The 13,631-nt window shown below is 35.0% G+C and overlaps 1 protein-coding gene across 19 annotated transcripts in view; it reads right to left on the bottom strand.

Moving 5' to 3' along the window:
* The window catches only part of VPS13B (vacuolar protein sorting 13 homolog B), a 916,166-nt gene that overhangs the window by 426,777 nt on the left and 475,758 nt on the right, over positions 1–13,631 (bottom strand). For all 19 annotated transcript variants that reach the window (XR_008509424.2, XM_054519206.2, XM_054519208.2 and 16 more), the window contains one exon: positions 2,699–2,919. Coding sequence is in view for 18 of the 19 variants with exons in the window: in XM_054519206.2 (XP_054375181.2) it covers positions 2,699–2,919 (221 nt within the window). In the remaining variant the exon portion in view is untranslated. The remainder of the gene's footprint in view (positions 1–2,698; positions 2,920–13,631) is intronic.

Raw genomic sequence — 13,631 nt, 5'->3', positions numbered from 1 at the left:
GCATTTATGTGGGGGTAGTCAATTGCTTGTTTTTTAATTTTTTCTAGAGTATATAGGAATAATCAGTAGGAAAGATAGGCTGAGGGAGCTTATACTGCCATGCTAAGAGATATCTTATGTTTTCCTTTTTAACAACTTCTGTGATAAAGGGTCTAAAGAAGTTGAATCTGTTCCTCTACATTCTATCAGGCAGAGCTGCCATAACAAAGTACCATAAACTGGGTGGCTTAAAACAACAGAAACATATTGTCTCAAAGTTCTTGGAGGCTACAGTCCAAAATCAAGGTGTCAGTAGGGCCATGCACCCTCTGAGATTCTGAGTACAATCATTGGCTCTCTGCCTAGCTTCTTCCGGTGGGAACTATCCGTCTTGGGTGCTCCTTGGCTTACAGCTCCACTAGTTCAATCTTTGCTTCCATGTTCACATGACAATCTCCCTGTGTATCTTTACATCATCTTCCCTTTGTATGTGTCTATGCCCAAATTTTTCTATTTTATAAGGATACCAGTCACATTGGGTCACCCTAATGACTTCATTTTAACTTACTTCTGTTACAAACCTATTACCAAATAAGGTTATATCTGAGATACACAAGGTTAGAACTTCAACATATATTTTTGCGGGGACACAATTCAATCCACAACAGTTTCCCTTCCTTTTAAAAACACTTTAAAGCAACCATTAGCAGTAGCGCTCAAAGAGTAATCTCAAAGAAGATAGTCATTTCATAATTATTTTCTTCTATATCACTATGGGTATAATAGAAAGGCAAATAGCCATTAAACTGAAATATTTAGTATCATTCAAAAGTATTCACTACTGATTCTAAAATAAATGACCTTATGGCATGGTGCTCACACCATGTAATCCCGGCAGTTTGAGAGGCTGAAGCAGAAGGATTGCTTGAAGCCAGGAGTTCAAGATCATCCCAGACAACAAAGCGAGACCCTCTTCTACAAAAAAACAAAAATGAAATAAATAAGCTGGTCATGGTGGCATGTGCCTATAGTCCCAGCTACTCAGGAGGTTCAAATGGGACGACTGCTTGAACCTAGGAGTTTGAAGCTGCATGAGCTGTGATTGCACCACTGCACTTCAGCATGGGGGACCAAGCAAGACCCTGTCTCAAAAAGAAAAAAAAAAAAAAAAAAGAAAGAAAGAAAGAAAGAAAAAATGAAATAATGTTTACTATAGTGGAAGATGAGTTCTGAAGTTTTTATGACAGTGTTCTTTTAATACAGCTGCCTTGTCATAATTCTAATTAAACGCATTTTTATAATAAGACTCTTACCAATATATTATTAGGTCGAATCTTTTCAAATATAAAAGTTAAATCAAACAGTATAGTATATAGTAGGGAGAGGGAGGCAAGAAGAAGAGAAGAAAGGATGAGGATGGTTTCAAAAAAGAGGCTCTATAAAATATGGAATGCAAGCTGATAGTCCAAAGAGAAGTATCACTTGATATAGGGGAGGAAACGGAGTAGGGAAGCACACAAACAAAAATACAGTTAATTGTCACGTGATAGTAAAATGTAAAACATTTAACATTTATGATTAATACTGCTTCATAAAAAGTGAATTACAACAAAACAAAAAATTTTAAGAGAAAGAGTCTTGCTTTATTGCCCAGGCTGGAGTGCAGTGGCTATTCCCAGGTGCAATCATAGCACACTACAGCCTCTAACTTCTGGGCTCAAAGATCCTCCTGCCTCAGCCTCCTGAGTAGCTGGGACTATAGGCATGTGCCATCAAGCTCAAATAACTTGACCCTACTTAAAAAAGTACTCTTTAAAAACTGGCTTATAACAATTAATATAACAAATATAACAAATAATGTTTTAAAAAAATAATATTAAAAAAATTTTTTAATATATCTTTTTAAAAATAATATTTTTAAAAAGAGAAAGATTTCAGTTGTCATAGACCAATCATGCTGTATCTTGTAATTTTGCAGTTTAATATGAATTCAGATCACCTGGGTTTCCACAAATAATTAGTTGCATACAATTTAACCCTTGTTTATTTACCCTCAAATAGACTAACCATCATTCTGAGCAAACTATTGCAAAGATAGAAAACCAAACATTGCATGTTCTCACTCATAGGTGGGAACTGAACAATGAGAACACTTGGACACAGGGTGGGAAACATCACACACTCAGGGCTGTCGTGGGCTGGGGGGTGGGGGGATAGCATTAGGAGATATACCTAATGTAAATGACGAGTTAACGAGTGCAGCACACCAACATGGCACATGTATACATATGTGACAAACCTGCAAGTTGTGCACATGTATCCTAGAAATTAAAGTATAATAATTAAAAATTGCAAGATAAGCAAAGAAGTTCTGAGTGAGAATCTGAATGAAAATTACACTCGATCAGTTCAACAGACTCTTCCAGTCTGACAGTAAAATAGTTCTTCAGTGTTTAAAAACATTACATCTGCAACCGATTTCATTCCATCAGCCAAAAGATACATTTGTACTGCCACCATTACATTTTCAGAAGAGTTTAAATTACACAACTTCAGAGAGCTTCAAAGCAATTCTTAATCTAACCACCCCGATCTTGATGGCCAAGTTAAAAATAATTTAGGATACTTAAGAGAAGAGAAACCCTTCAACAAAATGGATAACAATTGCTTTTAAAGCACATTACTTTTAAATTTCCTTTCATAAATCAAATGTACCAACCTGGGGATTAGAGCATTTTATCTCTAGTGACTCTAGGTCAACATGGAGACAGACAACAAATGAATGTCGTGTATCAGGTCCCGTAGCAAGTAGTTTTTGAGACGTGACAGCTAGAGTGGAGGTGCAACCCATAGGTTCCACTAGGCAAAGTGTCACTTGTTTTCCAAGAAGGGTATATATGCTGAAATTATGCAAGTTGATCGTCCAAGGAAAAGCATCACCTGATATAGGGGATAAAAGGGAATAGGGAAGCACACAAACAAAAATACAATTAATTTTCACTTGATAGTAAAATGTAAAACATTTAACATTTATGACTAATATTGCATCATAAAAAGTGAATATAGTATTCCTGAGACCACAGTGCTAAACAATTTACATGCTACTTAAAATTATTTCAGTAATTATATACACAATAAACCATACATTAACAGAAATTAAAAATATGGGATAAAAATAAAAATAAAAGTTCTAAGTTCTTCTTCCCTTACCCTAGTTGGTTGTATTGTGAAACTGTTGGGGACGTATGCAAACCTTGGAGGCCAGAGAAAACAGATCACATTATATGAATGTGATCTGATACCTTGATTTTGGACTGTAGCCTCCAAGAACTTTGAGACAATATGTTTCTGTTTTTTTTTCTTTTCTTTTCTGTTTTTCTTTTTTTTTAATTTAATTTTATTATTACTATACTTTAAGTTTTAGGGTACATGTGCACAATGTGCAGGTTAGTTACATATGTATACATGTGCCATGCTGGTGTGCTGCACCCATTAACTCGTCATTTAGCATTAGGTATATCTCCTAATGCTATCCCTCCCCCGTCCTCCCACCCCACAACAGTCCCCAGAGTGTGATGTTCCCCTTCCTGTGTCCATGTGTTCACACTGTTCAATTCCCACCTATGAGTGAGAATATGCGATGTTTGGTTTTTTGTTCTTGCGATAGTTTACTGAGAATGATGATTTCCAATTTCATCCATGTCCCTACAAAGGACATGAATTCATCATTTTTTATGGCTGCATAGTATTCCATGGTGTATATGTGTCACATTTTCTTAATCCAGTCTATCATTGTTGGACATTTGGGTTGGTCAAGTCTTTGCTATTGCGAATAGTGCCGCAATAAACAAACGTGTGCATGTGTCTTTATAGCAGCATGATTTACAGTCCTTTGGGTATATACCCAGTAATGGGACGGCTGGGTCAAATGGCATTTCTAGTTCTAGATCCCTGAGGAATCGCCACACTGATTTCCACAATGGTTGAACTAGTTTACAGTCCCACCAACAGTGTAAAAGTGTTCCTATTTCTCCACATCCTCTCCAGCACCTGTTGTTTCCTGACTTCTTAATGATCGCCATTCTAACTGGTGTGAGATGGTATCTCATTGTGGTTTTGATTTGCATTTCTCTGATGGCCAGTGATGATGAGCATGTTTTCATGTGTTTTTTGGCTGCATAAATGTCTTCTTTTGAGAAGTGTCTGTTCATATCCTTCACCCACTTTTTGATGGGGTTGTTTGTTTTTTTCTTGTAAATTTGTTTGAGTTCATTGTAGATTCTGGATATTAGCCCTTTGTCAGATGAGTAGGTTGCAAAAATTTTCTCCCATTTTGTAGGTTGCCTGTTCACTCTGATGGTAGTTTCTTTTGCTGTGCAGAAGCTCTTTAATTAGATCCCATTTGTCAATTTTGGCTTTTGTTGCCATTGCTTTTGGTGTTTTAGACATGAAGTCCTTGCCCATGTCTGTGTCCTAAATGGTAATGCCTAGGTTTTCTTCTAGGGTTTTTATGGTTTTAGGTCTAACGTTTAAGTCTTTAATCCATCTTGAATTAATTTTTGTATAAGGTGTAAGGAAGGGATCCAGTTTCAGCTTTCTACATATGGTTAGCCAGTTTTCCCAGCACCATTTATTAAATAGGGAATCCTTTCCCCATTGCTTGTTTTTCTCAGGTTTGTCAATGATCAGATAGTTGTAGATATGTGGCGTTATTTCTGAGGGCTCTGTTCTGTTCCATTGATCTATATCTCTGTTTTGGTACCAGTACCATGCTGTTTTGGTTACTGTAGCCTTGTAGTATAGTTTGAAGTCAGGTAACGTGATGCCTCCAGCTTTGTTGTTTCGGCTTAGGATTGACTTGGCAATGCGGGCTCTTTTTTGGTTCCATATGAACATTAAAGTAGTTTTTCCCAATTCTGTGAAGAAAGTCATTGGTAGCTTGATGGGGATGGCATTGAATCTATAGATTACCTTGGGCAGTATGGCCATTTTCACGATACTGATTCTTCCTACCCATGAGCATGGAATGTTCTTCCATTTGTTTGTATCCTCTTTTATTTCCTTGAGCAGCGGTTTGTAGTTCTCCTTGAAGAGATCCTTCACGTCCCTTTTAAGTTGGATTCCTAGGTATTTTATTCTCTTTGAAGCAATTGTGAATGGGAGTTCACTCATGATTTGGCTCTCTGTTTGTCTGTTATTGGTGTATAAGAATGCTTGTGATTTTTGCACATTGATTTTGTATCCTGAGACTTTCCTGAAGTTGCTTATCAGCTTAAGGAGATTTTAGGCTGAGATTTTAGATTTGAGGCTGATGGGGTTTTCTAGATATACAATCATGTCATCTGCAAACAGGGACAATTTGACTTCCTCCTTTCCTAATTGAATACCCTTTATTTCCTTCTCCTGCCTAATTGCCCTGGCCAGAACTTCCAACACTATGTTGAATAGTCGTGGTGAGAGAGGGCATCCCTGTCTTGTGCCAGTTTTGGACCAGATGGATTCACAGCCGAATTCTACCAGAGGTACAAGGAGGAACTGGTACCATTCCTTCTGAAACTATTCCAATCAACAGAAAAAGAGGGAATCCTCCCTAACTCATTTTATGAGGCCAGCATCATCCTCATACCAAAGCCGGGCAGAGACACAACCAAAAAAGAGAATTTTAGACCAATATCCTTGATGAACATTGATGCAAAAATCCTCAGTAAAATACTGGCAACCCGAATCCAGCAGCACATCAAAAAGCTTATCCACCATGATCAAGTGGGCTTCATCCCTGGGATGCAAGGCTGGTTCAATATATGCAAATCAGTAAATGTGATCCAGCATATAAACAGAACCAAAGACAAAAACCACATGATTATCTCAATAGATGCAGAAAAGGCCTTTGACAAAATTCAACAACCCTTCATGCTAAAAACTTTCAATAAATTAGGTATTGATGGGACGTATCTCAAAATAATAAGAGCTATCTATGACAAACCCACAGCCAATATCATACTGAATGGGCAAAAACTGGAAGCATGTTTCTGTTGTTTAAAGCCACCCAGTTCATGGTACTTTGTTATGGCAGGTCTGCCTGATAAAATGTAGAGGAACAGATTCCGGTTGAATCTTGATGTTATCTATAGTACTGAAAATGACCATAGATCTTGCCATGGAATGAGAGAGGAAAAGAGTAAACAATCTAATAAGGTCTGTTGGATCACCTGCATCAGAATCATGTGGGATGCTGGTTTAAAATACAGGTTCTTAGGACTTCAGACCTTCTTAATCAAAATCTCTGAATGTACGACCCAGCATGAATTTTGATATGTTCCCTAGATTATTCTTACATTTGAGTTATTTTTAAATAAAATGCACTTGATAAAAAATTGGCATTCATAAATTTCAGGATTCAAAGCAAAATTCCCTTTTTATACTCTGAGCTTTTACTAACTTATCTCAGGTAAGATTAATTTATTAATATAAACATTTGAGATAAAGCCATTTATTTCTTGTAAATATAGGAAAGTAACTTTTGAACTTTTAAAAAGTCCATTTAGTATTAGAATATTTTTAAACATCTATTATGGTGATATCAATTTTATATCATTTGTATTTTGGACTTTACAATTGTACTAGTGCTTGTCAGTACAGAAAGTATAACACGAACATCATTTTTAGTAATTCAATTATTTTAGAACAAATTGAGGACATTTATTTTCTAATTAGAGAGGTAGTAGATGCCATACTGCAGATAATTTGGGAAATCTATAAAGAAGAAAATATCAAAACCATTCATAATTTACCTTCTATCTTGCCACCCCCAATAATAAATAATATTAACACTTAGTTATATTTCCTTCATATATATTTTTTCCCCTATGGGTGATGGATGTGCCCAGGCAGAGATGAGATCAGAGATCACACTGCACTCATAGTCTTCCCTTGTTTTTTCACTGAAGAAAAAATACCAAGTGAATTACTAGGTAGATCATACTACAAATATTTTAGAGGAGTCTAAATATATATTCAATATTCAGTAGGTACCAGAAGATACATTCTTATAAGTTTGAACAGTAAAAATGTCTTGACCAAATATAGCTAATAAAATTATTATAAAATTAGAAACTTTGAAATTGAGACTTGCATAATAAAATAAACCTAGCAACATAGTTCACAATAACTTGACTGGAAACAATGATAACTGCATAATAATATGTGGTCAGCACTGTGGTACTTTGCCTGTCTTAAGATTTAAAACATTTTTCCCCCTAGGAAGAATGACACACTAAATCATCTGTAACTAATTCTAAAATTATTTTAAAACCTACATCAAATTCCATGCTATTTAAAAAATAAGGGTTCTGCCAAATTTGTCTTAAAATATTTTGGACTGAGTTCAGATTATATATTGTAAAGCTGGTAGTGAGCTATATATATTTTTTCAAACCTTATTTTAACCAAGAAATGCTAAATGGTGGTTATGCTGGATGGAAGAGCACCAGATTTAAATTTGTTAAATTTTTAAAAATCCCAAATAACATTGGTACTATCACAGTTATATTTCTGCACCTTCTTTGGAATCAGATTAGGAAATTGAAATTGGGCATATCATACTCTAACTCCTAAAAAAAAAAAAAAAAAAACCTTTTAAGGTACTACTTCATGTCATTTAGCATACAGATTGTTTTAAAAAGCACACTATACCTAGAAGATGAAATTTTAACATGCAACGACAAAAATTCCACAATTTCCCACTGTGAGAAAAATTCACAAAACACATTAACTGCACAAGTATTCCTTTCACACACACACACCGGAATGAAAACACCTTATCTACTTATAATACCGGCAAAATAATGTTCTGGGCACTCCATAAAATATGTTGAGACACCCATGACTGGCCAGAACCACATACTATTCTGAGAACTTCATATAGCTTTCTATCAATCTGGGCTGACCTTCAAGATTAAGATTTTTATTTTACTTGGAAAGTTGTAATGCTATAATCTAAGTCTTTCATTTTAGAGAAAATATTGCCAGCAGAATTAAAAAATTTTCAAACAAAATGTCTAAAGAATAAGAAAAAAAGAACAAGGCAGGAAGATTGAGAATCTCATTTGTATGTGAATTTGTTACCCCTCTATATTATCATTAGAGAAAAGAATACAAACAAAACAATTCTCAAGAAAATGATGACCCAACATTGATGTAATTCAGACCAAATAATGTGAAAGAAAGTGAATATGACAGATAGCTTTGGGACAAAATGAATAAATAAAGAACAACCAGTGAGACTATGCATTATATGTGTCAACGCCAAGGGGTGGAGCAGGGAGGAGGTCCCCAAAGGAACATATTAACTTACAATTGAGTGAAACTTAAAAAGAAAATTACAGTGGATTTCTTTATATTGTATCACATGTTGCTGATATCATACCATACTATAATCAAAAGATTATGGTTTACATGACACAAAAGTAATTTTAATAACAGATATAAAAAACGTTTTTGTCAATGTTGTGGTTAGTGAACAGTGACTATACAAATCCTTGTCACAGAAATATAATTTATGACCCTGAATCTTTTTGGGTAGGAATCAATATTCTGGAAAGATAATCAGTCTTTTCCTTTCAAAAAACACTCTACTATACTACAGGAAAAAGTGTATGTACTTGAGGCCAGTTTGAATCACCTTACAAATATCTGTTTAGCAAATGTGGAAAGAATGTTGGTCAATATTGGAGATACTTTCCTCAGTTTTCTTTGTTTTCATTACCTTAGTCACTGAATGTTTGTCAAAAGAAACAACAACAAAAATGCCTTCCTCTTCTCCCAGTTTTTTCTCTTACGTTCAAAAAACCAGCATGACTCAGGCAGGTTTGTATTTCAAATATGAACTAGTATAACCAGGAACATTCCACCACCTATTGTGAGTGTAACACTTGAGAGAGAGATGTACTACAAACATAAATAGGCCAAAATTGCTGAGAGTGTTACTCCAAACTAGTTAGCATTTAACTTATTTAAAGACAGTTAAGGCCCGGAGCAGTGGCTCACGCTTGTAATACCAACACTTTGGGAGGCCGAGGTGGGCAGATCACCTGAGGTTGAGAGTTCAAGACCAGCCTGACCAACATGGAGAAACCCTGTCTCTACTAAAAATACAAAAAAATTAGCCAGACATGGTGGCGCACGCCTGTAATCCCAGCTTCTTGGGAGGCTGAGGCAAGAGAATCGCTTAAACTCGGGAGGCGGAGGCTCCAGTGAGCCGAGATCATGCCATTGCACTTCAGCCTGGGCAACAAGAGCGAAACTCCATCTTAAAATAAAATAAAATAAAATAAAATAGACAGTTAAGATAAAGTGTTTATTAATTCTAAGTGATGTTAATTTAATAGGTACTTTATAAAAAATCAAGACATTATAAATGATATCTAGTCCATCTTCATAGAAGAGGAAGACAGTTGAAAGGTATAGAAAGAAAGGAAATGAAAATGAGCAACCTTCAGTTTTATTTGCTCTGTAACTAAAATTCTACATTTGGAATACTGTTTTGTATTAGGAAATATGAAATGAACTGCATGTACAAAATATAATAATGATAAAAATATTAAGAGATAATTGATTTCAAATTTGTGAAAAACATTTTACATATAGAAATCTATGTTACTAATAAAACTATTATGTACTTCTCAAAGTCATTACTGGATTAATCGTGACTTGTTTGTCAACATTTCATTATTCATAAAGAAATATAATACTCTTTAAGATTCTCTAAAACATTATTTCAACTGTAAACAATGCAAAACTAGAATAATCACTGCTTTTAAAAGAAGAAGGGACTGAAAAGAATAGCATTGCCCTTCCGACAACAAAGGTATTAGTAGTTACCCTATAGTTTTGCTAAAAACGTGAATATTATAACAATGTGTGACTTAGGGTAAATTGGTATTGAAGACTCCTACTACTCCATAAGACAAGATCCTATCGGTAACATCAGTGCCATGGGATGGATAGCTGTCTTGGTCAGCATAGGCTGTTATAACACAATACCATAGACTGGTGGCTTAAACAACAGACATTCATCTCTAAGAGCTCTGGGAGTTCCAGTATCAAGGTACTGGCAGATCTGGTTCCTGGTAAGAACACTCTTTGAAGCTGGAAAACAATTAGATAACCTTCTTGCTGTGTTCTCACATGATCAAGAGAGAGGAAGCTCTGGTATTTCTTCTTCTTCTTCTTAAGGCACTAATCCCACTGGCTCCAACCTCATGATGTCACAGAAACCTAATTACCTCCTAAATGCCCCACCTCGTAAACATCACATTGGATGTTAAGGGCTCAACATATGAATTTGAGGGAACACAAATATTCAGTCCTTAACATTAATATAGGTATAGCTAAAATGGGTATCTGGGCATATAAGAAAAGAACGAAGAAGTCAGGTATGTGAAAATCTTAGAGATCTATAAACTATCAGTGAAAGATGATAGCTAAAGTTTAGGAAAGCTGTACATAGGAAGAATACCTGTATTTAAGAGAAAGGCAGAGGAAAGGGAAAACGAGCCCATGAAGAACATTCAGAAAGAATGGCCGAGATCAACAGAAAACCAAAAGAGAGTGGTTACCCAGAAGTTAGGAAGGTATTCAAGAAGGAATCAACCAATGATGTCAAGAATAAAAAAAAAGTTCTATTTGATTTGACAACCAAACGGTTTGTTATCTTGATTGGATAAGATGAAAAGATATCTTGATATTCTTACATGCCAACATGGAGAAAATAAAGAGTTTATAAGCAAGTTCTCTAAAAACACAGTGCGTAGCATACAGTACACAAAAGGAAGAGATGGAGGGAGGGAGGGAGGGAGGAAGGAAGGGAGGGAGGAAGGGAGAGTTAGGAAAGGAAGGAAGGAAGTTGGAAGGAAGGAAGGGGAATGAATGAGTAAAAATGGCTGGGTCTTAAGCATTGGCAGCAGTATAAGGATTGCTTCTAGTAAGGTAGATTCTTTTGTTGAACCAATATTCTGAGCTAAAATTATGTGACCTCATTCTAGGATCTAGGGACAGAGCACTGAGCAATACATACTCATTGTTTTCATAGAGCTTGCATTCTAGTGGTAGAAAGAAAGATAACCAACTATTAACTGATATTTAGTTTATGTCAATGTTGATAAAAGCTCTGGAGAACAATTAGCAGAGCAATGTGACACTAGCTGATGGTGGTGTCATTTTAAGATAGGATACTCCAGTAAGGCCTTTCTGAAAAAGTGAAATTCTTCAGAGTGAGCTGTGGAACTATTTGGAAGAGACACATTCTAGGAGAATTGCAAAGGCTCTTTATTAGGAATGTGATGGGTCTGGATAAGAAATTGTCAGTGCTTTCACTGACTTCCATTAAAGTAATATGAAGGTTGACTGTTGAGCAGGGAAAACAACTAGTAACCTTAAAGAAATTGGTAAAAAAAAATTTATCTAGCTACTGTAAGGAATGCAAAGACATTAAATAAGTTAGAAAAGCTTGCAAGATCATTAATGAAAGTCAGAAGTAATTTTCCTAAATATTGTCAGGAATGTAAGAAAAAAGGCTCAGATGTCAAAGAGTTGGAATAATTCAAAGCGGAACTTCATTTCATGAAAATGAAAATCTGAGAGAGTATGTAATTATACATTTGTGCTATTTATTGCACAAACTCTGTCTACCACACTCACAGTTGTCTTCAGTATAAAGCAGTCACCAGTAATTCTTTCTGCATAGGTCATAATGCATTGCATTTCCTTACTCGTAATGGGGCCAATATAAGGAGATAGCGAGATGCAATCATTTCCAGGCTAAATATTAAAAAAAAAAAAACTAGTAATACATGAAGTAGCTTGAGAAAAGAAGAGGATTTGGGTTAGACTTGCAGTTATGGCCAAATAAGGAGGTTTTTTAAAATCCTCTTTCCAAAAATAAACTGCAAAGCTAGATATAGCTGATACAATATTTAACAAAAAACACAACCATTTCAGCACTCTGGGATTGAAGCAATGGGAAAAGCATTTATGCTTGAAGAACTGTTGAACTTTGGATACGAAGAGTGAGAATCTGTGATGTTCTTGCATGAGGTCATTTCTATCTCTACCACAGAGGAGGTTCTACTAGCACAACTATGAGGACTGGTGGCACTGCTGCCATGATCAAAGAGAGGTCACTTGATTTGGAGTGGTGAACAATGTCCACACTCAGCAACACTATCAATGGAAACTGATAACACTACCAAGGAAGAAAAAAAAAACAGTCAACCAATAATTTTATATCCAGCAAAACTATCCTTCGAAACTAAAAGTGAAACAAAGATGTTCTCTCATAAACAAGCACTCAGATTATTCAATGGTGGCAGACCTTCCTTACCAGAAATACCTTGTCCTGCAATCTTTCAGGTGTTAACTCCAATGTACAGAAAGAAACGAAGAACACTGTGTATGACAAATATGTGGGTTATATGAAAGATTCTACAGATATAGTATTTGTCATTTCTTCTCTTAAGTACTTGAAAATGCTACTGAATATATACAACAATAATTATAACACTGTAACATTGGGTTATATTACATGTAGATACAATATATGTGTCAATATAGGGGGATAAAGATTAGATACAAATTAGAACAAATTTTCCATAATTTACCAGAATTAATTTAGGAGTTTAACTGAGGTAGAATGTAAATTCAAATCATAATACAGCTCCCAGAGCCAACATTAAAAATATACATAGTACAAAAATGAATAGAGAAAATTAAATGGTATACTAAAATACAGATATAAAGCACATTAAGTAGTAAAAGGGGAACAGAGCAACAAAAAAGACAGGAACAACAGACAATAAATAGCAAATTACCAAGTAAGTTCAAATATAAATATTATTACACTAAATGGAAATGTTAAAAGTCCCATTTAAAAGTCAGACATTGTCAGACTGCATTAAATAGCAAGATTAACAAAATACTGTTTAAAATAGAAACACTTTCATTCAAAACCAAAAGTAGGTTTAAAGCAAAAAGCTGGAAAAAGGTACACTATTAAACCACAACCATAAGAAAGCTGAAGTAGCTATAATTAATAACAGATAAAAACTGATTTAAGACAAGAAGTATTACAGAGACAGATATTGCATAATAATAAACAGGGTCAACTTTTTAGTAAAACCTAACAACTATAGGTACATATACATCTAATAACAGAATCTCAAAATACATCATGAGCTACATAACAATGTTTCACTTAATGACAGACTGCATATACAATGGTGGTCCCATATGATTCTAATACCATACTTCTATTGTACCTTTTCTATGTTTAGATATGTTTGAGATAAAAAATACTTACCATTATTAACAATTAATACTTACCAAAACTTACAATTGCCTACAGTATTCAGTAAAGTTCCATTCTGTACAGGTTTGTAGCCTAAGAGCAACATGTTATACCATAGATGGGCTATAGCCTAAATGTAGAGTAGGCTATGTTATCTTGTTTTGTATATGTATATTCTATGATGTTTGCACAACAACGAAATTGTATAATGATGCCTTTCTCAGAACATATTGTTAAGTGACTCATGACTGTACATGAACCAAAAACTGACAGAATTTAAATGCTAAAATAGACAACTAAAAAATAACAC

This window comes from Pongo abelii, chromosome 7 (assembly GCF_028885655.2).
Source record: "Pongo abelii isolate AG06213 chromosome 7, NHGRI_mPonAbe1-v2.0_pri, whole genome shotgun sequence".
Classification (NCBI taxonomy): domain Eukaryota; kingdom Metazoa; phylum Chordata; class Mammalia; order Primates; family Hominidae; genus Pongo; species Pongo abelii.
This window is presented reverse-complemented; position numbering and strand designations above follow the sequence as displayed.